This window comes from Vipera ursinii, assembly GCF_947247035.1.
Source record: "Vipera ursinii genome assembly, chromosome: 3".
Taxonomy (NCBI): Eukaryota; Metazoa; Chordata; class Lepidosauria; order Squamata; family Viperidae; genus Vipera; species Vipera ursinii.
The window spans coordinates 8,196,430-8,220,324 of NC_139516.1; the positions used below are offsets into that span (position 1 = coordinate 8,196,430).

At 43.8% G+C, this 23,895-nt stretch overlaps 1 protein-coding gene and 1 long non-coding RNA gene across 2 annotated transcripts in view; one reads left to right on the plus strand and one right to left on the minus strand.

Annotated features, from left to right (window-relative positions):
* The window catches only part of LOC310639380, a 472,331-nt gene that overhangs the window by 232,323 nt on the left and 216,113 nt on the right, over positions 1-23,895 (plus strand). The window lies entirely within an intron of this gene.
* On the minus strand, positions 601-22,969 carry OGFR (opioid growth factor receptor). The gene is made up of 7 exons (XM_083360840.1): positions 22,595-22,969; positions 14,900-14,962; positions 14,194-14,275; positions 10,364-10,442; positions 8,493-8,559; positions 6,162-6,310; positions 601-2,480 (listed from the first exon to the last, which is right to left on the minus strand). The coding sequence occupies exons 1-7, from the start codon at positions 22,883-22,885 to the stop codon at positions 989-991; spliced, it is 2,223 nt and encodes a 740-aa protein (XP_083216966.1). The 5' UTR covers positions 22,886-22,969; the 3' UTR covers positions 601-988.

The following is a 23,895-nucleotide window of genomic DNA, read 5'->3' on the forward strand; positions in this document are numbered from 1 at the left end:
AGGGCCTCCTCAGGGTGCCTCCGGTCAGGGAATGTCGACTAGTGGCCCCCAGGGAGAGGGCCTTCTCTGTGGGTGCTCCGGCATTATGGAACCAACTGCCGGTTGAGCTCCGGATGGCATCGGACCTTCGCTCCTTCCGCCGCGGGCTGAAGACCCACTTATTTGAACTAGCTGGTCTGGCCTGATGAGGGAATATGGGTTTTTTAATGTTTTTTTTTACTATTTTATTGTTGTTGTATTTTAATTGGGCATTGGTTTAATTTCTTTTTAATTTTTGTACTGCTATTTATATATGCCCTGTGAACCGCCCTGAGTCCCTCGGGAGAAGGGCGGTATAGAAATCAAATAATTTAGAACTTATTTAGAATTTATTTAGAACTTATTATTATTATTATTATTATTATTATTATTATTATTATTATTATTATTATTATTATTATTATTATTATTATTATTATTATTATTATTATTACCTTGCTAGGTGACTGATGGTACTCGGATGTTGCCATATCCTAAAAGTGGCACAATGGATGAAAAGGTCGAAAAGCCCTGGTTTAGTTCACTCCTTCTTCCTTAATAAGAAATCATAAATGTCACCTCAAAAAGTTAAAAGATCTTTATTTAACAAAGACAAACTTAATTTAGCAAACAACATTCTTGTGGCTCATCTAGTAAACACTGAAAAACACACCTGCCAGGTTGCATACATTGTATTTTAACAGGTCTGTGCTTTCCGTTAAAAAAGAACAAAGCCCACGGGCAATTAATTAGAAGACGTAAGACTTCTAGAAGTGGGACTATCCGATGCGCAAGTCACACACGGGTAAAGACGTCACCCTTCGTGGTCAATCACATTCCATGTTTATAAAAACCTGGAGAGACCAAACCATAAACCAAGCAATGGTTATTTTGATCTGCTTTTGAAAAGATACATGCCGTTCGGACCTCTAGTATTTTGGGACCGTTTTCATCCGATCTGGGATAGGACTTACTCTTCTTCTGGTCCAGCCGTGGTGTTTACATGTTCCTTGATTTTGGAGATTTCATTCCTTTCTAGGAAACCATCCGATGTCTCTTCAAAATCCTGCTCTTTCCATCCTGCGTTGTTTCTTACACCCCTTTCACGAACTGTTATCGTTTCAGACAACCAAGGGACATCACTTTCTGTTGGAGCAGTAGCTTCTTGTTCGTTCACTTTCTCCAGAAGACGGCTATCTCCAGGGTGGTCATTCTTTTTGGAATCAGCCAACCCATCCACACCTCCAGCCTTATGTCCTATCAAAGTGTCTGCAGAAGGACTGGCCGCCATTTTGGTTTCTTCTTGGCAGACAAGATCTGTCTCCTTAACGTCGTGAATGCTACAACTTGCTCCTTGGTCTTTAGATGGGATCAGCTCACTGCCTACTTCTGAAGAATCATCTTTGGGTGCAATGTCTACTTTCCGTCTCTTTCTCACCGCATCAAGGGATTCAACCTCCTTCCCGTCTCTGGACTCCTCCTCACTGCCACCTTTGGGGGCCAAGAAGCTAATTTCCTCCTTGGTAATCACCACCTCGCCGAGATTTTGGGAGATCCTCTCGATATCATTGGAGCTTTTGGATGCCTCAGGGATTTCTCCACTTAATCTGTTCAGCTCCAGCTTCCTCTTCTTAGCTTCCTTGAGGTTTTCTCCCTCAGCTTCACCCACACACTCATCAGCACGATCCTTTCTTTCCAAGGGACAGTCTGAAGCTACTCTGCCTTCTTCACTGTCTCCTTTGGCTTCCTTCTCTCCCAAGGCAAGGCGAGATTGATTTGCTCTTTTGGAAGTCTTATAGTCATCTACAGGTTTCAGCTGTGGTTCTACAAACTCCCCATCTTGCATCAGATCACCATCTAACGCTCTCCTCCCAATACCGTTATCCTGCATAGAGTTACTGGCTGAAAGGCTCAACGTGGCACTAATGCTGGTTGCAGGCTGCTCAACATGGTTATGATGTATTGTTGTACCCAAATCATAGTGAGCAACACAGCTCTCCTCTGACAACCCATGTTTCTCTTTTTCTAGACTTTCTCCAGCTTCTTCCTGCCCAGAAGACTTCCTTTCTGTAAGTCTCTGAAGGATTACTTGGGGTGACTCAACATTGTCCTTCTCCACAACCTCTCCGTCTCCTTTCTTGGTGTGTTCTTCCTCTTCTGGATTAATCAGAAGCTCCGAGGACTGAGGTTTGAACCTCCGGAGTTTCTTGGGAGGGCCCCAGACAAATTCGTGCTTTGGTTTGAAGTGTTGCCAGGCAAAATAGACCAATTCCCGTCGTTTGAGTTTGTGGCGGATGGTGAACATGAAGTAATCTAAGACGCTTCTCAGCACCCGAGGCAACATCTGGTGGACCAGAGTCTCTATCAGGAAGAACTTGACCAGCTGCACTTGGTAGTGTTCATAGCCCATCTCTCCCAAGCATTTCAAGATGCGAGTGATCCGTAAATTGTTGTGGCTGTACCTGGACCAAAAATAAAAAAAATGAGGAGGACAAGATGTTGGGGGGGGGAGGGAGAAAGAAAAGAACAATCAAGTACAACTGAGATATAAAAAATGGAATTCAAAATCTGTATCATAGGTAGGCCTCAATCTACCACCAGCTGCTTAGCAACCATTCAAAGGGAGGGGGGAAAGAAGGAGAATGAAGTACAATTGAGACACGAACAATGGAATTCATTACCTAGTTGGGTGATGAAAAATAAAAGCTGTATTACAGGTAGTTCTCGAATTGTGACCAGCTGTTTAGCAACCATTTGAAGTTATGACAGATCTACCGGGTGGGGGGGGGCTACTTATGATCTGGATTTGAAGTTCTAGTGATGAGTGAGTTTCCTCCCTTCCCTGGATGTCACATGACTGAATTTCGGGCAGCCGACAACTGAGCTTCATTTAAGCATTTTAAATGCTTAATTTTAATGATTACATTGTACACTGCCTGCCTGGAGCAGGTTAAGCAGTATGAAAAGTTAATTAATTAATTCATGGACATTTGCAGCATCCTGTTTCATAATGCTTTTGCCGACAACCCAAAAAAGCCTGAGCAGTCATAGGCTGCATTAACAGAGGGATGGAATCAAGAACACGTGAAGTGTTAATACCACTTTACAATGCCTTGGTAAGGCCACACTTGGTAAGGCCACCTTGAGCCTTGGTGGAGCAGTGGGCTAATGCCTCCTTAAGTAACACCAGCTGCCTGCAATTATTGCAGGTTCGCATCCCACCAGGCTCAAGGTTGACTCAGCCTTCCATCCTTCCGAGGTAGGTAAAATGAGGACCCAGATTGTTGGGGGCAATAAGCTGACTTTGTAATAATGCCGCTTGGGGGGGGGGGGCGAAAGCCCTAATAAGCAGGCATATACATAGAATGAAGGCTATTGCTAAGCACATTTGATTTGTGCTTAGATTGTAAGCCGCCCTGAGTCTTCGGAGAAGGGTGGGATACAAATGGGATTAAAATAAAAAAATAAAATACTGCATCCAGTTTTGGTCACCACGATGTCAAAAAGATGTTGAGACTCTAGAAAGAGTACAGAGAAGAGCATCAAAGATAATTACAGGACTGGAGGCTAAAACATACAAAGAACAGTTGCAGGAATTGAGTATGTCTAGTTTAATGAAGAGAAGGACGAGGGTGACATGATAGCAGTGTTCCAGTATCTCAGGGGTTACCACAAAGAAGAGGGAGTCAAGCTATTCTCCAAAGCACCTAAAGGCAGGACAAGAGGCAACAGATGGAAACTAATCAAGCAGAGAAGCAACCTAGAACTAAGGAGAAATTTCCTGGCAGAAGAATTAATCAGCGGAAGGAGTTGCCTCCAGAAGTTGTGGGATGCTCCAACGCTGGAGGTTTTTAAGAAGAGATTGGACAACCATTTGTCTGAAATGATAATAGTGTCTCTTGCTTGAGCAGAAGCTGGACTAGAAGACCTCCAAGGTCCCTTCCAACCTTGTTATTACAGAAGTGTGCCTAGACGTTGTCCTCACTTAACCCAAAGTTCCAAACTCAAGATGGGGTGCTTTGAGCTAGACATTTTTTTCACACAAGAACTACAGCCTGAAGGTTTCACAAAGAACCAGTCCCAAAGAATTGTTTACTAAATATATTGCTTATTCCAAAGGAGCTTATGCATGTACGAAATGACAATTTACTCTGTGCAAAAACCACAGGTGATCATTGTTTGATCGAAGATAATTTTTGTAGCTCAGGGTTGAACTGTGGGGTCTTGGGTGCTCTCCGAGTTGGTGATTTTCTTTCAGACTTACCCAATTAGATAACATCACCACTGAACAATTAACCAGTGGAACAACCTGCCTCCAGAAGCTGTGAATGCTCTAACACTGGAAGTTTTTAAGAAGAGACTGGACAGCCATTGGTCTGAAATGGTATAGGGTTTCCTGCCTGAGCAGGGGGTTGGACTAGATGACCTCCAAGATCCCTTCCATCATTATCATCATCATTATTATTACTATTATTATTATAAAACTTTTATTCATAAAACATGAAACTCAGTCAACTGAACACTCAAACTGAATGGCACTAATGGTTGACAGAGGTTGCTGCCAGCATCCTAGGTATCAACCAGGTATCTCCTTAAAATGTAAGATGTTCCGAGTAGTGCAGTTTTTTTTGTAGCTTTGCTGGAGTTATTGCAGGAAGCTGCAATTTCTTGACGTGTTTTGCAAAGTTTTTACATCAAGAAATTGCAGCTTCCTGCAACTTCTCCAGCAAAGCTACAAAAAACTGCGCTACTCAGAACATCTTGCATTTTAAGGAGATACCTGGTTGATACCTAGGATGCTGGCAGCAACTATTACTATTACTATTATTATTATTATTGCTTGAAGGGAGTGGTACTAAGCCTGGTACTCAAACAAATTGGCTATCAGTAGGCAGGTAAACAACAACTACATGTCACTCAACGGAGACAATATAAAAAAAACCCCATAGGAAACAAAAAGTCCAACGCACCTCCTCACCTGCAATCAATACCCGTATAAGCAAAGATTAACATCGAGACTAACACTGGACCAAAAATGAAGTAGGCAATACCCAATTCGAGCAAATATTAATGCAGAAAAATAATCAAATAGCAAATAACAGCAAATAATCAAGGAACTACCAAGGGCATTCCTACCAACATTGATTGGCAAGCGACTAGTTTATAAAAATAAGTTCAAAATCCACTCCCTTCTAGCACTGATGATGTTACCTAGTTGGGTAATGAAACGTCTGCAAGAAAACAACCCAGCTCCGAGAGCACCAAGGACCCCACAGTCCTCTTCCTCCTCCTCCTTCCAAACACCCTCCCTTCTAGAACTGATGATGTTACCTAGTTGGGAGGCTTCAGCTGGTGCAGAATGCAGCCGCGCGGGTTGTGATGGGGGTTTCCTGATACTCCCACGTAACACCTCTGCTCCGCGAGCTGCATTGGCTTCCGGTTGCCCTCCAGGTGAGATTCAAGGTGCTGGTGATGCCCTATAAAGCCCTAAATGGCTTGGGTCCGGGATATCTGAGGGAGCACCTGCTGCCGGCATCAAGTTCCCTTCATCCTGTGCGCTCCCACGGGGAGGGTCTTCTCAGGGTGCCGCCGGTAAAAGATTGCCGGCGGACAATACCCGGGGGCAGGGCCTTCTCTGTGGGTGCGCCGGCCCTTTGGAACCAGCTGCCTGTAGAGCTTAGGACTGCCCCTGACCTTCGCTCATTCCGCCGGGACCTGAAGACCTGGCTCTTTGAGCTTTCTGGCCTGGACTGAGAGTATTAATTGGGGTTTTAATTGGATTCTAATTGGGATTTTTATTTATGCAAGGTTAATGTAATCATTTTAGTTGTTTTTAATTTTTGTAATTTTTGTATTGTTTTTTTTTTAAAAAAACCTTGTGAACCGCCCTGAGTCCCACGGGAGAAGGGCGGTATATAAGTTTAATAAATAATAAAATAATAATAATAATAATGAAACAACTGAAAGAAAACAACCAAGCTCAGAGAACACCAAGGACCTCCACATCAGAGCCTATGCTGACCCTTCCTCTTAGTTCTTATTGGTTTCAATTCATCTGCAGCAATTCTGGTGTCAGATAAAGGGGCCAGTTATGAAGCGTGCAGGCGAAAGCAGGCTGAGAGATAATCTCTGAAGAAACTCACCGATTGAGGTTCCCAAATCGCTCATACCAATTTTCAGCTTTTTCCAGTTCTCCTGTTTCCTCACTGACTAAGCTGATGCCGTAAAATTTCAACATGAGTTTATAAGCCCGGATGAACCTCTCCATGACTTCTTTAGATTTCTTGAAGGCCTGAGATATCAAAAAAAGATATCAAATATCAAATCACACCCCCACCCCTCCGGTACACTTAGGCATATAAAAAAATATCATGTGAAATATCTACCCTAACTGTAACTTGCTATTTCATCTCTCTCTCTCTCTTTTTTTTTTTTTTGCTATTTGGCATTCTATTTCTACTGTTTAATTTGGCGGATGTAGCTTTTGATGGGGAAACCACCAATGAATGTTTGGGTTAAAGCTTTATTATGAACCGTGGTGGTGCAGTGCTTAGAATGCAGAACTGCAGGCAACTTCTGCTGACTGCCGGCTGCCAGCAGTTCGACCCTGACCAGCTCAAGGCTGACTCAGCCTTCCATCCTTCCGAAGTCGGTAAAATGAGGACCCAGATTGTTAGGGGCAGTAGGCTGACTCTGTAAATGGATTAGAGAGGGCTTTAAAGCACTGCGAAGCGGTATATAAGTCTAAGTGCTATTGATATTCCATTCCGTTCCATTGGTGGTGCAGTGGTTAGAATGCAGTATTGCAGGCTAACTCTGCCAATTACCAGGAGTTCGATCCTGACCGGCTCAAGGTTGACTCAGCCTTCTATCCTTCCGAGGTCGATAAAATGAGGACCCAGATTGTTGGGGGCAAATAGGCTGACTCTGTAAACCGCTTAAGAGAGGTAAAGCACTGTGAAGCGGTATATACGTCTAAGTGCTGTTGCTATTATTCGAAAGCATTGCAATATAAAAAGCGCTAATTGGAATGAGCCTTACAGATAGTCCTTGACTTATAACAATTAATTTAGAGACTGTCTGAAGTTACAACAGCACTGAAAACAGTAACTTATGGCTGTTTTTCACACTTATGACCATGGTCACGTGTTCAAACTTCAGACGCTTGGCCACTGGCCTATACGGGTGGTCCTTGACTTAACAACAGTTTGCTTAGTGACCGTTTGAAGTTACAACGGCACCGACAAAAGTGACTTATGACCATTTTTCACACTTAGGACCATTGCAGCATCTCCATGGTCACATGGGTTTATATTTGAATGCTTAACAATAGACTCACATTTATGACGGTTGCAGTGTCCCAGGGTCATGTGATCCCCTTTTGCAACCTTCTGATAAGCAAAATCAATTGGGAAGGGCAGATTAACTTGACAACCGTGCTACTAATTTAACGACTGCAGTGATTCACTTAACAAAGGTGGCAAGAAAAGTCATAAAACGGGGCAAAACTCACTTTAAAAAATGCTCACTTAGCAACATAAATTTTGGGCTCAATTGCGGTTGTAACTTGAGGACTACCAGTATTTACGATGGTTGCAGTGTCCCGGGGTCATGTGATCACCCTTTGTGACTTTTTGAAGAACAAAGTCAATGGGCAAGCCAGATTCACTTAACAACCATGTTCCTGACTTAACAATTGGAGCGCTTCACTTAACAACTGTGGCAAGAAAAGTAATAAAACAGGGCAAAACTCAAGTAACTACGGTCTCGGTTAGCAACCTAAATTTTAGGCTCAGTTGTGGTCACACATCAAGAACTACCCATATTTCTTCATTTAGGGAAAGAGTGGGTCAAAAGGTTTGTGAAGAAAGAAGCAAACTTTTGGGGGAGAAAAAGTTCTGGTCCCACTGACCGATCCAGACTGGATCCTGAAAATAAGTCCCTCCTAAATTAGGATTATAAGGGACGCGGTGGCTCAGTGGGTTAGGACGTTGAGCTTGTCGATCAGAAGATCGGCAGTTTGGCGGGTCGAATCCCAAGTGCGGCGTAACAGAGTGAGCGCCTGTTACTCGTCCCAGCTTCTGCCAACCTAGCAGTTCGAAAGCAAGTAAAAATGCAAGCAGAAAAATAGGGACCACTACGGTGGGAAGGTAACAGCGTTCCGTGCGCCTTTGGCGTCTAGTCATGCTGGCCACATGACCACGGAGACGTCCTCGGACAAGCGCTGGCTCTTCGGCTTTGAAACGGAGATGAGCACCGGCCCCTAGAGTGGGAAACAACTAGCAGGCATGGGCGGGGGAACCTTTACCTTTTAAAAATTAGGATTACAGGTCCTAATCACTTGTTCCTGTACATCTTACAAACCAGATACCCACAGCTGGGCTAAATACGGTGGATGCAATCAGACGAAGTATCAAAACTGTAATTTCATGGATGAGATGGGATATTACAAAAAGAAGAAAAGATCTTCCTACCTCAATTTCTTGGCATGTGAGCCGTTTGGCATAAAAATTCATCCCTTGTTCACGTAAAGGAAACAGCCTGGAAGGAACAAAACATCTGCCAGTCAGAAAAGATTTTTTCAAAAAGTATCAGAAAGAAACACTCGCTTTAATGAAATGCACTGCAGCAAAACAGCAGCATTAAACGCTCAGCTTAACGGATGCTTCCGAGTGAGCAGTAGCTATTTAGAAGAGTTAAGGAAGGGCAAAATATCTTGATCAAGACACTTTGCACATCCCTAAAAGAAGCAATTAGGCATTTCACACATATTGGGCTCAGCCTGCTCCTCGAATCAAAACTGCAAAATTTCTACGTTGCTCATAAATCTTTAGTCAGATTTATTCCACAATAAATTTACTCTTGCACAGTAAGTGTGCAAGAGGTCCTCAATTTGCAACAGTTCATTTAGGGACTGCTCAAAGTTATAACGGCACTGAAAAATGGGACTTAGGACTGTAACTTTTAATGGGGTAATTGCCAAGCAATGTTTGCATTAAAACCTTATGCTAAAGCAGGGGTCTTCAAACTTGGCCCTTTGATGACTTGTGGACTTCAACTCCCAGAATTCCTCAGCCAGCCTCCATTTTGTTTGTTAGGTTTAAGACAGGGGTCTTCAAACTTGGCCCTTTTATGACTTGTGGACTTCAACTCCCAGAATTCCTCAGCCAGCCTCCATTTTGTTTGTTAGGTTTAAGACAGGGGTCTTCAAACTTGGCCCTTTTATGACTTGTGGACTTCAACTCCCAGAATTCCTCAGCCAGGCGTGCCTGGCTGAGGAATTCTGGGAGTTGAAGTCCACAAGCAGGAGTCTTCAAACTTGGCCCTTTTATGACTTGTGGACTTCAACAAACCTGGCTGAGGAATTTTGGGAGTTGAAGTCCACAAGTCATAAAAGGGCCAGGTTTGAAGACACCTGTACTAAAAAGCATTGCAACACAGAATTCCTGAGCCAGCAAGGCTCAGCTTGGAAACCTCTCCCTTTCCCCTCAGCGTGGCTGGCTCAGGAATTCTGGGAGTTGAAGTCCACGAGTCATAAAGCGGCCTAGGCCTAGGCCTAGGCCTAGGCCAGGGGTAGGCAACCTTGGCTCTTTTATGACTTGTGGACTTCAACTCCCAGAATTCCTGAGCCACCATGGCTCAGCTTGGAAACCTCTCCCTTTCCCCTCAGCGTGGTTGGCTCAGGAATTCTGGGAGTTGAAGTCCACGAGTCATAAAAGAGCCAAGGTTGCCTACCTCTGCTCTGGAGAAACGCTTGCTACGCACCAAACTCCATGCCTAGGGAAAGTACTTTTTCTAAAAAATCAAAAAATAAGTAGTTCTTGACTTACAACTATTCATTTCGCCACCTGTCAAAAGTTATAACAGCACTGAAAAAAGTAACTTATGACTTGCTTGTGGGCCTTGCACATAGGCACAGTTGTGATTAGGGTTTCCTGTCTGAGCAGGGGGTTGGACTAGATGACCTCCAAGCTCCCTTCCAACTTTATTATTATTTAATGAAGGTGTTTAGCAACTGGCATGTATTTAGGATGGTTCCAGCATCCCAGAGTGCCCATTTGCGAGCTTCCTGTCTGGCTTCCGACACACAAGGCCAAATAGGGGAAGCCAGATTCGCTTAATGACCATGCGATTCACTTAACAACCGTGGCAAAAAAAAGACTGTAAAATCGGTTGTGACTCAGTCAGCAACCGCCATGGAAATTCCAGCCGAGGACTACCTCTAACTGGGAAACTGACATGTCAGACTGCGATGTGCCAGCTTCTAGCATTTTTATTCCTAAGACCTTTTCCGGACCCCATCATGTATTTAATGAAACAATTGCACAAGAGCACATAATTTTACCACTGAATATATGAATGGTTTTCTTCCAAGGCTCCGTAGTTATCTTGCCACGTCTCAAGGAGATCTTCAATGTACAGACCTTGAAGAAGGAGGAAAGGAAAACAAGGAGAGATATGAATGATCTCAGGGGCTGCCCCAAAGAAGAGGGAGTCAAGTTATTCTCCAAAGCACCTGAAGGGAGGACAAGAAGCAACGGATGGAAACTGAGGAGAAATTTCCTGCCTGTGAGAACAATTAATCAGTGGAACAACCTGACTCCAGAAGCTGTGAATGCTCCAACACTGGAAGTTTTAAAGAAAAGACTGGACAGCCATTGGTCTGAAATGGTAGGGTTTCCTACCTGAGCGGTGGGTTGGACTAGATGACCTCCAAGGTCGGGAGGCAGGTTGTTCCACTGATTAATTGTTCTCACTGTTAGGAAATTCCTTAGTTCTAGGTTGTTCTCTCCTTGATCAGTTTCCATCCGTTGCTTCTTGTCCTGCCTTCAGGTGCTTTGGAGAATAGCTTGACTGCCTCTTCTTTGGGGCAGCCCCTGAGATACTGGAACACTGCTATCATGTCCCCCCTCATCCTTCTCTTCATTAAACTAGACATACCCAATTCCAGCAACCGTTCCTTATATGTTTTAGTCTCCAGTCCCCTAATCATCTTGGTTGCTCTTCTCTGCACTCTTTCTAGAGTCTCAACATCTCTTTTACATCGTGGTGATTGAAACTGGACGCAGTATTCCAAGTGTGGCCTTACCAAGGCATTGTAAAGTGGTATTAGTACTTCACGTGATCTTGATTCTATCCCTCTATTAATGTACCCTAGCACTGTGTTGGCTTTTTTGGCAGCTGCAACACACTGCTGGCTCATAGTTAAGGGATTGTCCACTAGGACTCTGAGATCCCTCTCACAGTTGCTACTATTGAGCAAGGTATACTATACTACACTATACCTGTGCATTTTACAGCTGGCAGGCCACATGTGGTTCTTTGGGTGCCCCTGTCTGGCCTGCATGGATTGCTTTTAATTGGAAGGCAAACTGATATTTTTTCCCCCTTCAATTTACATATCTGCATGTGTGCATTCCTACACACCTTCATATCTCTATTGGTTTGGATTGTCATAACAATTCTGGTTTGTCATGTGTCTCCTTGGGAAAATGAATTGCTCTCCTCTGCTACAGGGATTCCAGAAATGGCACTTTATTGTAGCTTCTTGAAATCCTATCCAAATTTCCCTCTTGACGCTAAGCGACATCAAGGTAGGATTATCTCGAATTCGTTTCTCACCCTCGCTTCTATTTCTGGACTGTGGAATGTGTTGGCCCAAGTCTCTCCTTAATGCCTCTTTCATACCTTCCCCAAGGTTATCTATCTCTAAATCTTTTTTACAGCTAGAAAAGAACAACCTTCTAGATCTGGGAAATGAAGTCCAGAATCACAGATAGTCCTCGACTTACAACTGTCATTGAGCGACTGTTTGAAGTTACAATGGTACTGAGAAAAATGACTTAGGGTTTTTTCCCCACACTTACGACCGTTGCAGCATCCCCATGGTCACATTATCAAAATTAAGACACCTGACTCATATTTATGACAGTTGCAGTGCCCTGGGGTCACGTCATCACTTTTTGTGACCTTCTGACAAGCAAAATCCATGGGGAAGCCAAATTCACTGAACAACAGTGCTACTAACTCTGCAACTGCGGTGACTCACTTAACAGCTGTGGCAAGAAACCCACTTAATGGTCTTGCTTAGCAACAGAAATTTAGAGCCGAGTTGTGATTGTAAAGCCGAGGACCGCTTGTATAAAAGAAATTCAAACGAGATGTTGGTTTTATAAGTCTTGTTGTGCAATTTACCACAGCAGCCCCGCCAGGCGTCGCCTCCCCTTAGTAGTTCAATGCTTCCTCCAAATTAGGGCACATTTAGCCAGGGAATTTGGCTTACTGCAATTATTTTCGATTGCTGCCATACTGACTTTAGGAGGCCAAATAAGACTTAAAAAAAAACCACAACATTTTTGCAAAGCTCGCTTGAACTACAAACACCCCAGAGCGAACACTGTCGGGTGCAATTACTTCTACTCATTTGGTTTCTAGTTACAGAAAGCAAATTATCCACATCTGTCTGCAGCTATGAAAGGAGGAGAGAAAACGGTGCTCTTCATTCTATCTCTGGGTCAAGTGGTCCTTGACATCCAGCCAAAATTTAGACCGACATGGATTCAAGACTTTCTTAGGGATCGGTTACAAACAGTGAGGGTCGGCTCTGCTTTGTCCACCCCCCTGAAGCTTTGCACCGGCTCGCCACAGGGCTGTGTGCTTAGCCCCTACCTGTACTCTTTATACACTTATGATTGTGTATCATCTGACCCATCCACTGCGATAATCAAGTTCGCAGATGATACAACTGTGGTGGGTCTTATTACAGGTGGGGATGAGACAGCATATAGGGCGGAGGTACAAAAACTATCCATATGGTGTAGTAACAACAACTTGCACCTAAACATCAGCAAGATGAAAGAGATGGTGTTAGACTTCCGGAGAAAAAAGGAGGAACCTGCCCCACTTCACATCGGAGAGAACTGTGTAGAGTGAGTTTCCTCCTTTAAATTTCTGGGAGTCTACCTCTGTGAAGATCTGACCTGGAAAGTTAACACAACTAGAAAGGCCCAACAGAGGTGGCTAGAAAGGCCCAACAGAGGCTTCACTTTCTTAGGGTCTTGCGGAAGAACAGGGTAGAACAACAGCTAATGACCCTCTTTTACCGGTCTACTATGGAGAGTGTCCTTTCGTATGGTATTGTGGTTTGGTATGCTGGTCTGACAGCCGCGGATAGGAAAGCATTACAGAGGGTGGTGAGCACAGCACAAGACATTGTGGGCTGTCCCCTGACACCACTGGATGATATTGCCAGGGCTCGTTGCCTTGGAAGAGTGAGGAAGATTCTCAGGGATGAATCACACCCTGGACGGTATCTCTTTACTCTCCTACCATCCGGTAGGAGATATAGGAATATAGCCAGCCATACCAACAGGCTGAAAAATAGCTTTTATCCGTGGGCTGTTAGGCTTTTAAATGGGACATAATCTTATGCAGAATTGACTTGGGAGGCCGGTGTGTGGTATAGTTGGTTCACATGGTGTGGTGGGATGGAGGGTTTGTTGTCACTGTGTGTTGGGGGGAGGGAGCACGGGGGGGGAGGCTCAGCTAATCTCAATGTACACATGTTGTACTTTGACAATAAAGGTTTATTATTATTATTTTGGTCCGTTTTACGACCTTTCTTGCTACAGTTGTTAAGTGAACCACAGCAGTTATTAAGTGAGTAACACGGCTGTTCTCACTGAATCTGGCTTCCCCACTGTCTTTGCCTGTTGGAAGGCCCTAAATTCAGGCCGGTTGCCAAGCGTCCAAATTTTGATCACATGACCAGGGGGATGCTTGCAATGGTGGTTAAGTATGAAAACAGTCATAAATTGCTTTCTCGGAGTGGTTGTAACTTCAAACAGTTGCAAGTCAAGAGGAGAGGGAGGAAAGGAGGGACGCAAGGAAGAAAGGAGGGGGAGAAGAAGGGGGGAAAGGAAGGAACAGAGGGGGAAAAAAGGGAAGGAAGAAAGGAAGGAAAGAAGGAAGGAAGGAAGAAAGAAAGGATGGGAAGAGGGAGGGAGGAAAGGAAAGAACAGAGGGAAAAAGAGAAGGAAGGAAGGAAGGAGAGAAGCAAACAAGGAAAGCCTTTAATTAAATGCAATGTATTGCCATGTCAAAGGCCAACAGGGAAACCCAATTATGATCCTCACCCTTTCCCCTTGGAAAACCAAGCAGTTTCAAAAGCCTTACCCCGGGGCAAAAATTTAATCTCATTTTTGTAAAAGCTCAGGTTCCACATTTCTTCCTCATTGACCTCAGTTTCTCTTAATCCCTGGAAGATAGATAGAGAGAGAGAGAGACAGGCAGGGAGAGATGGAAGTGAGATGGTCAGCAAACAGGGGTATTATTATTTTTATTATTATTTATTAAATTTTTATACCGCCCTTCTCCCGAAGGACTCAGGGCGGTGTACAGGGCAATAAATATCAGAATATAAATACAAAAGTTAAAAAAGAGGTTAAAAAGAATTAAATAATTATGCCCAATATAATACAATAATTAAAATCCAGTATTATTAATCCATTCACAATTAAACCTAGTATCAGGAGTTCTTAAGGACTATTTCCACCCATAAATCTTTGCTGCCCCATTCTTAACAACTTCTATGCAGCCAGAGTAGCTTCACAGGTCCCCATACAAGGAGCCACTCTATTCTGATACTCAAGTTGTATCAGAAAAAGCAAACACAAGTGTTGCTTTTTTTTTTTTTTTTAAAAAGAGTTTATGGATCCCCAACTTGAATAATTGCATTTCAGGATGGTGTATGATCAGTAAGCAGGGGAAAATCAGCTCAAAACGACAACAAAAATTAACAGGCATTTCAACCCAAAATTTCGATTACACCCCTCTAGATGGAAACTCAATCAATGTAACCATAATACATAGGAAATCTTACCGGGTAATGCTGCCTATATTTCTGCATATCTCTGGCTGCGTTCCAGTTACGCCTATTTATGCTCTAATAATAAAAAAAAAAGACAATAAAAGAAATCTGTTTGTCAGGTCTAAATCTTAAATAAGCCTTCTTCCAAACAACTGTGAAAAAGAAAATATAACTGATTATAATTTCCTTTGATTAGTGACATTTTGCAATCACCTCTAGAAGTTGAATATAGTGAAAATATTACTTCCCTTCTAATTTTATTGCCACAGAAGCCGCTCAATTGAGACAGACTCTCTTTATTCCGGTTTAAAATACTCAAAATCTACCTTGTATTTCAGATCATTTAAAGAGACTGACCACGTCTCTCTATATATTCTATTATCTATCTATCTATCTATCTATCTATCTATCTATCTATCTATCTATCTATCTTTCTATCATCTATCCACCTATCTATCTACCTACCTACTATATTTTTGTAAAATACCCAGAATCATTGGAACTGAGGAACATTTAAATCAATACTTTTGTGTAGAACAGGGATCTCTAACTTGGCAACTTTAAGACTTTCGGTCTTCAACTCCCAGAATTCCTCAGCCAGCCATGCTGGGTGGGTAATTCTGGGAGTTGAAGTCCACAAGTCTTAAAGTTGTCAAGTTGGGAGACCCCTGGTGTAGAATGTGACTTAGCCGCCGCCCCCCCCCCCCCCGGCAAGGCTCACCTACCCATCAGGTGGCACCCTTTGGAACTGCTGCGCAAGCAAACAAACCAGATTTAGACTTCACTTCAGTGATAAATCAGAGTCTTAAGTCTCCCTATTCAGGTGTGCATAAAAGCACACACACACGCTTTTGCACAATCAGATCGGCGCAGAATGTCAGTGAGACTGGTTGAGCCATATGGATTGGGCAGTGCAATCCCAACAGTTTTGACCCACGCCAGATTTCTAGGCTAGCCTGGGTGAAGAGACACTGAACAATGTACACATAGCAACTTCATGACCTTGTTGGTCTGCTGACTGTATCTTGTGTTCCACAGCAGTGTTTTTCAACCTTAGCCATTTGAAGATGTGTGGACTTCATGCTGGCTGGGGAATTCTGGGAGTTGAAGTCCACACATCTCCAAATGGCTAACACCGCTCTACACATATCGCATATTCTTACATGCTTGGTTGTGGGAGAAATACTTTGGATATTCAGAAACCCAAGGGTGAACCTCTGTATCCAGAAAAAATCCACGTATGATCAAAACATGACCTCTTTGCACGCATGACCAACCAATGACCTCTTTTAGCACTCATGCTGGATAATGGACTTAATGAACAATAGGATGGATATTCAGCCCAACCTCAGCATTAGATACCAGCCAGCTGCTTTTCATCCATCTTTGCACAGAATATAGTTTCAAGTTTAGAAAACAAAGCAGGGAGGACTTGAAATTGTTTTGGGGGCGGTTTTGATAACAGAAGGTCTCGTCATAATTCTTGCTACTTTTATTCATCGGTCACAGTGTGATATATATATATATATATATATAATTGATATATATAATTGTGATATATATATATATATATATATATATATATATATATATATATATATATATATATATATATAATTAAAAAGTTTTAGAATACATTTTATCTTTAACAAACAACAAAAACAAAACAAAAAAAGAAAAGAAACCCCCCCAACCCCCTTCCCTCCCACCCTCCCCAACCCCATCCTCCCTTTCCCCTCCCCCCCATTTCCCAGAGCAGAATACAGGGTATAAAAATACAAACAATCATAATCTAGCTTACGCAAACAATCCTGAACTATATAGACTATCGAACTTTAACTCATATAGATAAACTCCAAACATATATATATATACATCATATCAATAATTATTCAAAAACAAGATAATACTTTTCAATCTACCCAATAAAAACAATCACAAATAAAACAATTTATATCAATTGTCTAAAGCTGTTCTTCTTCCCAACTAAGCTTTAAATTCATATTATCCTGATATATTATACAAATTAAAATACCATAGATTACTTCCAAACTTAATTTTTTTTATATAATCACATCATTCTTATATTCTTATATTCTATTACCTACTCTAATATTACCCATAAAAGGTATTACAAATTAATTTCAATCACACATAAAACAATTTATATCAGTTTTATAAAACTATTCTTCTATCCAACTAAACTTTAACATACTAAAACCAAGTTTATACAACCTTTCCTTCTCCTAATGTATTATACAACTTAAAATACCATACATTACCTTCCAGGCTTAAAACTTTCCATCCAAATATATATTTTTTTAATTTCCTGGTCTTTGGCACATCATTGTTTTAGTTCACCTTAGCCCAGTGTTGTGTTTACACGCACTGTGCATTCAAAAACCAGTATATATGTCATTAGTCTGAATATTTTATCATAGGCTTCATTTAGCTCACTATCTATCATGTGCTCTAAAAAAAGTTCACTTGTTGGTCAAGGCTGCAAAGAGGTTATACAAAGAGTCCTTGACTTACGACCATCGATTTAGCAACTGTTTGTTGTTATGACAGCACTGGAAAAAAGCGACTTACAACCGGTCCTTACACTCACGACCATTGCAGCATCCTCAGACTCACACGATCAAAATTCAGACACTTGGCAAATCCACCTGTAGAGGTAGTTCTCGACTTATGACCACAACCGAGCCCAAAATTTCTGTGGTTAAGCGAGACATTTATTAAGTGAGTTTTGTCCCATTTTGCAACCTTTCCTGGCACAGTTCTTAAGTGAATCACTGCAGCTGTTAAGTTAGTAGCACAATTGTTAAGTGAATCGGGCTCCCCCATTGATACTGCTCGCCAGAAGGTCGCAAAAGGGGATCACGTGACCCCCGGGATCCTGCAACCATCATATATATGAACCAGTCGCCAAGCCTCTTAATTTTGATCACATGACCCTGGGGATCTTGCGATGCTCGTATGAAAAACAGTCATAAGTCACTTTTTTTCAGTACCGCTGTAACTTTGGTCACTAAACGAACCGTTAAGTCGAGGACTACCTGTATTTGCGACAGTTGCAGAATCTTGGGGTCACATGTCACCATTTACGGCTTTCCCAGCTGGCTTCCGACAAGCAAAGTCAATGAGGCAAACTGGATTCACTTTAAGAATAGAATAGAATAGAGCTGGAAAGGGACCTTGGAGGTCTTCTAGTCCAGCCCCCTGCTCAAGCAGGAGAACCTATACCATCTCAGACAGGTGATTGTCCAGTCTCTTCTTACAAATCTCCAGTGATGGAGCACCCACGATTTCTGGAGGCAAGCTGTTCCACTGGTTAATTGTCATCACTGTCAGGAAGTTTATCCTTAATTCCAGGTTGCTTTTCTCTCTTTGGACAGCTTCCATCCATTGTTTCTTGTCCTTCCCTCTGATGCTTTGGTGAATAACGTGACCCCCCTCTTCTTTGTGTCAGCCCTCATGTCTCCCATATTTCTTCTTTTCTTTAGACTAGCCCGGGATAGGCAACCTTGGCTCTTTTAGGACTCGTGGACTTCAACTCCCAGAATTCCTGAGTCAGCTGGCTCAGGAATTCTGGGAGTTGAAGTCCACGAGTCCTAAAAGAGCCAAGGTTGCCTACCCCTGGGCTAGCCAAACCCAAGTTAAGTTAAATTAAGATATGATTCAGTTAACAACCCACAGCGACGTTTAATATCGGTGGCATTTTTTTTAAAGTTGGTCATAACTCTCTTAACAACCACCCTGCTTAGCAATGGAAATCCTCGTCCCAACTTCAAGGGCTATCTGTATTCCAATGACCATGTATTCTTTCTGGTTTATTTATTATTTATTTATTTATTTATTTATTATTTTGATTTATATACCGCCCTATTCCCGTAGGACTCACGGCGGCTTACAGGGCAATTAAAATCATACCATACAAAAATTAGAAGATTTAAAACAATTAATTAAATTTAGAGCCCAAAATTTAAAAAGTTAAAACATTAAAATCCAATTAAAACCCCTCAGTCTAGGCCCGACAGCTCAAAGAGCCAAGTTTTCAGGTCCCAGCGGAATGAGCGTAGGTCGGAGGCAGTCCTAAGTTCCATCGGAAGTTGGTTCCAGAGGGCAGGCGCGCCCACAGAGAAGGCCCTCTCTCTGGGAGTCACCCGCCGGCAATCCTTCACCGGCGGTACCCTAAGAAGGCCCTCCCTGTGGGAGCACACAGGACAATGGGAAGTTGATGCCGGCACCAGGTGTTCCCTCAGATAATCTGGACCCAAGCCATTTCGGGCTTTATAGGTCATCACCAGCACCTTGAATCTCACTCAGAAGGCAACCGGAAGCCAATGCAGCTCACGGAGAAGAGGTGTTACACGGGAGTATCGGGGAACTCCCATCACAACTCGCGCGGCTGCATTCTGCACCAGTTGAAGCCTCCAAGTGGTCCTCAAGGGCAGCCCCATGTAGAGAGCGTTGCAGCTCACCTTTGGTTTCTGAATATGGAAAGCAGCTTTCCAACAGCCAGCAGGACTGATTAAGGGCCATTCCTCTCCCATCCCGGAAGACAAAACACTTTAAAAAAAATATAAGCGTAGAAACAGCCTCCGAGGCAGGCGAAAAATCTTGTGATTTTTCCTCAGTTCAGCTCTTATGCAACAGCATTTCAAACCGTTTACCCGTGACCCCATTGACTTTTATTTCATTTATTTTTAGTCCCTGATTGTGGGAAAATGACGTCATTTCTAAAAGACCAAGCCGGTTCAGATTAGAGCTTCTGACTCCTAAAATGTCATTGGCATCCTTCAGTCTGGAGAGACTATGGTATCCTGCTCTGGAAAGAGGTCCTAAAGCAGCATCTGGTGTGGCTAAAAAGGCCAATTCGAGAGTGGCGGTCCCTTCCACACTGAGGGCAGATACAATCTGTCTCCCGTCCAGCCCCCAGATTTTGCTGGTTCTGGGACTGCCTCTTTGCCTCAGCCTGCCGCACAAATGTCCCTTCGAATTGGAGAAGGCCATGCCGCGTCCTTTGAAACTCAAATACTTTGGTCACCTAATGCAGGGCTTTTCAACCTTTTCACCCATTGTACCACTTTTAGCATATGGCAACATCCGAGTACCACCAGTCGCCCAGCAAGGTGTCAAAAACTTGATGACCAAAAAAAAAAAAAAGTGATGAAGTACAGGTAGTCCTTGACTTACAACAGTTTGCTTAGTGACTGTTTGAAGTTACAATGGCACTGAAAAAAGTGCCCCCCGAGCCACAGCCAAGCAAGACACCTGATTGCCTGCCCGGTGGCGCTCTTCCTCCTGTCCGAGGTTTTCATTGTTGTGAGCATTTCTGTTGAGGATTGGCAGTGGGGGTGGGGTGGGGGGTGTTTGGTTTTTATTCCCCCCTCCTCTGCTGGGTGGTTGCAGCAGGTTTTGGTCACTTCACATGACCCTGGGAGACTGTGACCGTCATAAATATGAATCAGTTGCCAAACGTCTGAATGTAAATCACAAGGCCCTGGAGATGCTGCAACATTCCAGCTGATCAGCACTTCCTCTGGGCTCAGAAGCGCCAGGATCAGTGCTGAACTCCAGCTGGAGCCTGGCACTGATCCTGGCGCTTCCGCAGAGCTCTGACAGCCCTGCAGCTCCAGCCGTCTCTCGCTCAGGCTTGTGCAGAGCTTCCACTGGTTCAGTTCATTCCCTTCCCCCACTACCACTTTTCTAGGACAGTCGCGTACCACTTGCCAAGTGCCAGTGTACCACAGGTGGTACCCTTACCACTGGTTGAAAAGCCCTGACCTAGTGAGAAGGAAGGACTCACTGGAGAAGGGCCTAACGCTGGGAAAGGTTGAGGGCAAAAGAAGAAGGGGACGAGAGAGAATGAGGTGACTGGATGGAGTCACTGAAGCAGGAGGCGTGAGCTTAAAGGGACTCCAGAAGATGGTAGAGGACAGGAAGGCCTGGAGGAACGTTGTCCATGGGGTTGTGATGGGTCGGACACGACTTCGCAGCTAACAACAACAATGCTGCATCTTTAGCCTCCAAGCTGAGCGATCAGAGGTCAAGGCTTCCCAGCTGTTAGTGTCCATTCCCAAGGCCTTTAGATCCCTCTTGCAGATATCCTTATATCGCAACTCTGATCTCCCTCTGGGGCGCTTTCCCTGCACTAATTCTCCATACAGGAGATCTTTCGGAATCTGACCATCAGCCATTCTCACGACAGGGAGAAAATGTACAGGGAGCTTATTTGGTTTCCATACTTCACTCGTTCAGCAGAACTAAATATAAACATTTCTATTTCTTGCTAGATTTTTCTTGCAAGTTTTCCTTTCCATTTCCCTAAACTAGAGTAAACAGATCTTGCTTTCTTCCCGAATCTTAGAATTTGCATGAAAAGGGACAAGACTGTCTGAAACAGAAAGGGGAAAAAAATCTTATCTGCAGAATTTTTATTTATTTGTTTTTTTGAGTGTCAACTACTCTTAGGACTATTACAATTGTTTTGAATTGTCCCTAAACATGGTGAGAAATGCTGTACAGGGAGTCCTCAGCTTATGACCAGAACTGAACCCCAAATTTGTATTGTTAAGCAAGACATTTGTTGAGCTTTCCCCCATTTTATGGCCTTTTTTGCCAGTTGTTGTAATGGGCAGGCAGATGCTTCAAAGGTTAAAATCAGCATCTTGAATTGGAGCATCTTGAAACTAGGCATCTGGGAGTAGAGGTAGTCCTCGACTTACGACCACGAATGAGCCCAAAATTTATGTTCTTAAGTGAGACAGTTGTTAACTTAAGTTTGCCCCGTTTTACAACTTTTCTTCCCACAGCTGTTGAGCGAATCACTGCAGTTGTTAACAACACGGCTGTTAAGCGAATCTGGCTTCCCCATTGACTTCGCTGGTCAGAAGGCCGCAAAAGGTGATCCCGTGACCCCGGGTGTGTGTGTGTGTGTGTGTGTGTGTGTCACTGCAACCGTCATAAATATGAGTCAGTTGCCAAGCGCCTGAATTTTAATCGCATGATCATGGGGGAATGCTGCAATGGTCCTACCTAAGCGTGAAGAAACAGTGCCCAAGTCACTTTTTTTTTCAATGCCGCTGTAACTTCGAACACTGTCGTTAAATTGTTAGAGCCTTGGTGGAGCAGTGGGCTAATGCCTCCTTAAGTAACACCAGCTGCCTGCAATTAGTGCAGGTTCGAGTCCCACCAGGCTCAAGGTTGACTCAGCCTTCCATCCTTCCCAGGTAGGTAAAATGAGGACCCAGATTGTTGGGGGCAATTAAGCTGACTTTGTAAAAATGCCGCTTGGGGTGTGTGTGTGTGAAAGCCCTAATAAGCAGGCATATACATAGAATGAAGGCTACTGCTAAGCTTGTAAGCCGCCCTGAGTCTTCGGAGAAGGGCGGGATATAAATGGAATTAAAATAAATAAATAAATATAAATAAATAAATAAATCGAGAACTCCTACCTGTATACCGAACAGTCCCCTACTGCCCCAGCTGAAACACCCAGCTAGTCTTCAAGGGCAGCCCCACGTACAGCGCATCACAGGAGTCCAACCTAGAGCCGGCTAGCTAGGGATCGAACGCCTGCCGGCTGGGAGGCTCCCAATTTAGGATCGGGCGCAACTGGAGCGCGACAACACAGCCCCAGGGAAGTCCTCGCAACTACGACGGCCTCCCGCTCTTCTTTGTTCCCGAGCAAATCTCTCTCACCTGAGTAGCGGAGGCCCACTTCGGGCTGGTCGGCCACCAGCTGTGCTTCTCTCGGGCTTTGCATTCTTCCAGGTGAGCGGCTTGAGAAGCCGGTTCCCGGCTCTTCTTCTCCCGCCTCCCTTCCTCCTCCTCCTCCTCCTCCTCCTTTCCCTCCTCTTCGTCTTCCCAAGTGGAATCGTATTCCCAAAGACCTCCGTCGTCTTCTTCTTCTTCTTCCTCTTCCTCCTTCTCCTCTTCCTCTCCTTCGCTGGCTCGATCCTTCTCCTTCCCCGCTCTCACCCGAGCCGCCATGGCTCCAGACGGACAAGCCCTCTCGACCGGCGCGGAAGAAAGGAAAGCGAAAGAGACGAGAGGAGGAAGGGGAGGGAAAAAAAAAGAAAAAGAGGCGAGCAGGAAGGCGACGGCGAGATCAAAGCGAAAGGCACGTGGGTGGAAAGCGAGGAGGAGGAGGAGGAGGAGGCAGCGCAAAAGCCGGCCTCCAACCCTGACCGCAGCCCAGCCTGTGCTGCACGCTCATTGGCTGGCCCGCGTTCCTTCCGAACGTTGGGAAATCCTCTACGTTCCAGAATGGAATGCTCGAAACGCGGAGGGGGCCGCGACCGGTCGGTTTCCCCTCTCCAGGCGTTGATTGACAGGCGCCCCCCCTCGCCGGGGCGGGTCTCGTTCCTTGTTTAACCCATCGCCGAACCGTCCTTAACACGCAATACTGCATATTATTATTATTATTATTATTATTATTATTATTATTATTATTATTATTATTATTATTATTATTATTAATAAATGACCTCCAAGGTCCCTTCCAACTATAACAATAACAATAACAATAATAATAACAACAACAACAACAACAACAACAACAACAACAACAACAATAATAATAATAATAATAATAATAATAATAATAATAATAATAATAATAATAATAATAAAGTTGGAAGGGACCTTGGAGGTCATCTAGTCCAACCCCCTGCTCAGGCAGGAAACCTTATACCATTTCAGACAAATGGGTGTCCAGTCTCTTCTTAAAAACTTCCAATGTTGGAGCATTCACAGCTTCTGGAGGCAGGTTGTTCCACTGGTTAATTGTTCTAACTGTCAGGAAGTTTCTCCTTAGTTCTAGGTTGCTTCTCTCCTTGACTAGTTTCCATCCATTGCTTCTTGTCCTGCTTTCAGGTGCTTTGGAGAATAGCTGGACTCCCTCTTCTTTGGGGCAGCCCCTGAGATATTGGAAGACTGCTATCATGTCACCCCTCGCCCTTCTCTTCGTTAAACTACACATACCCAATTCCAGCAACCGT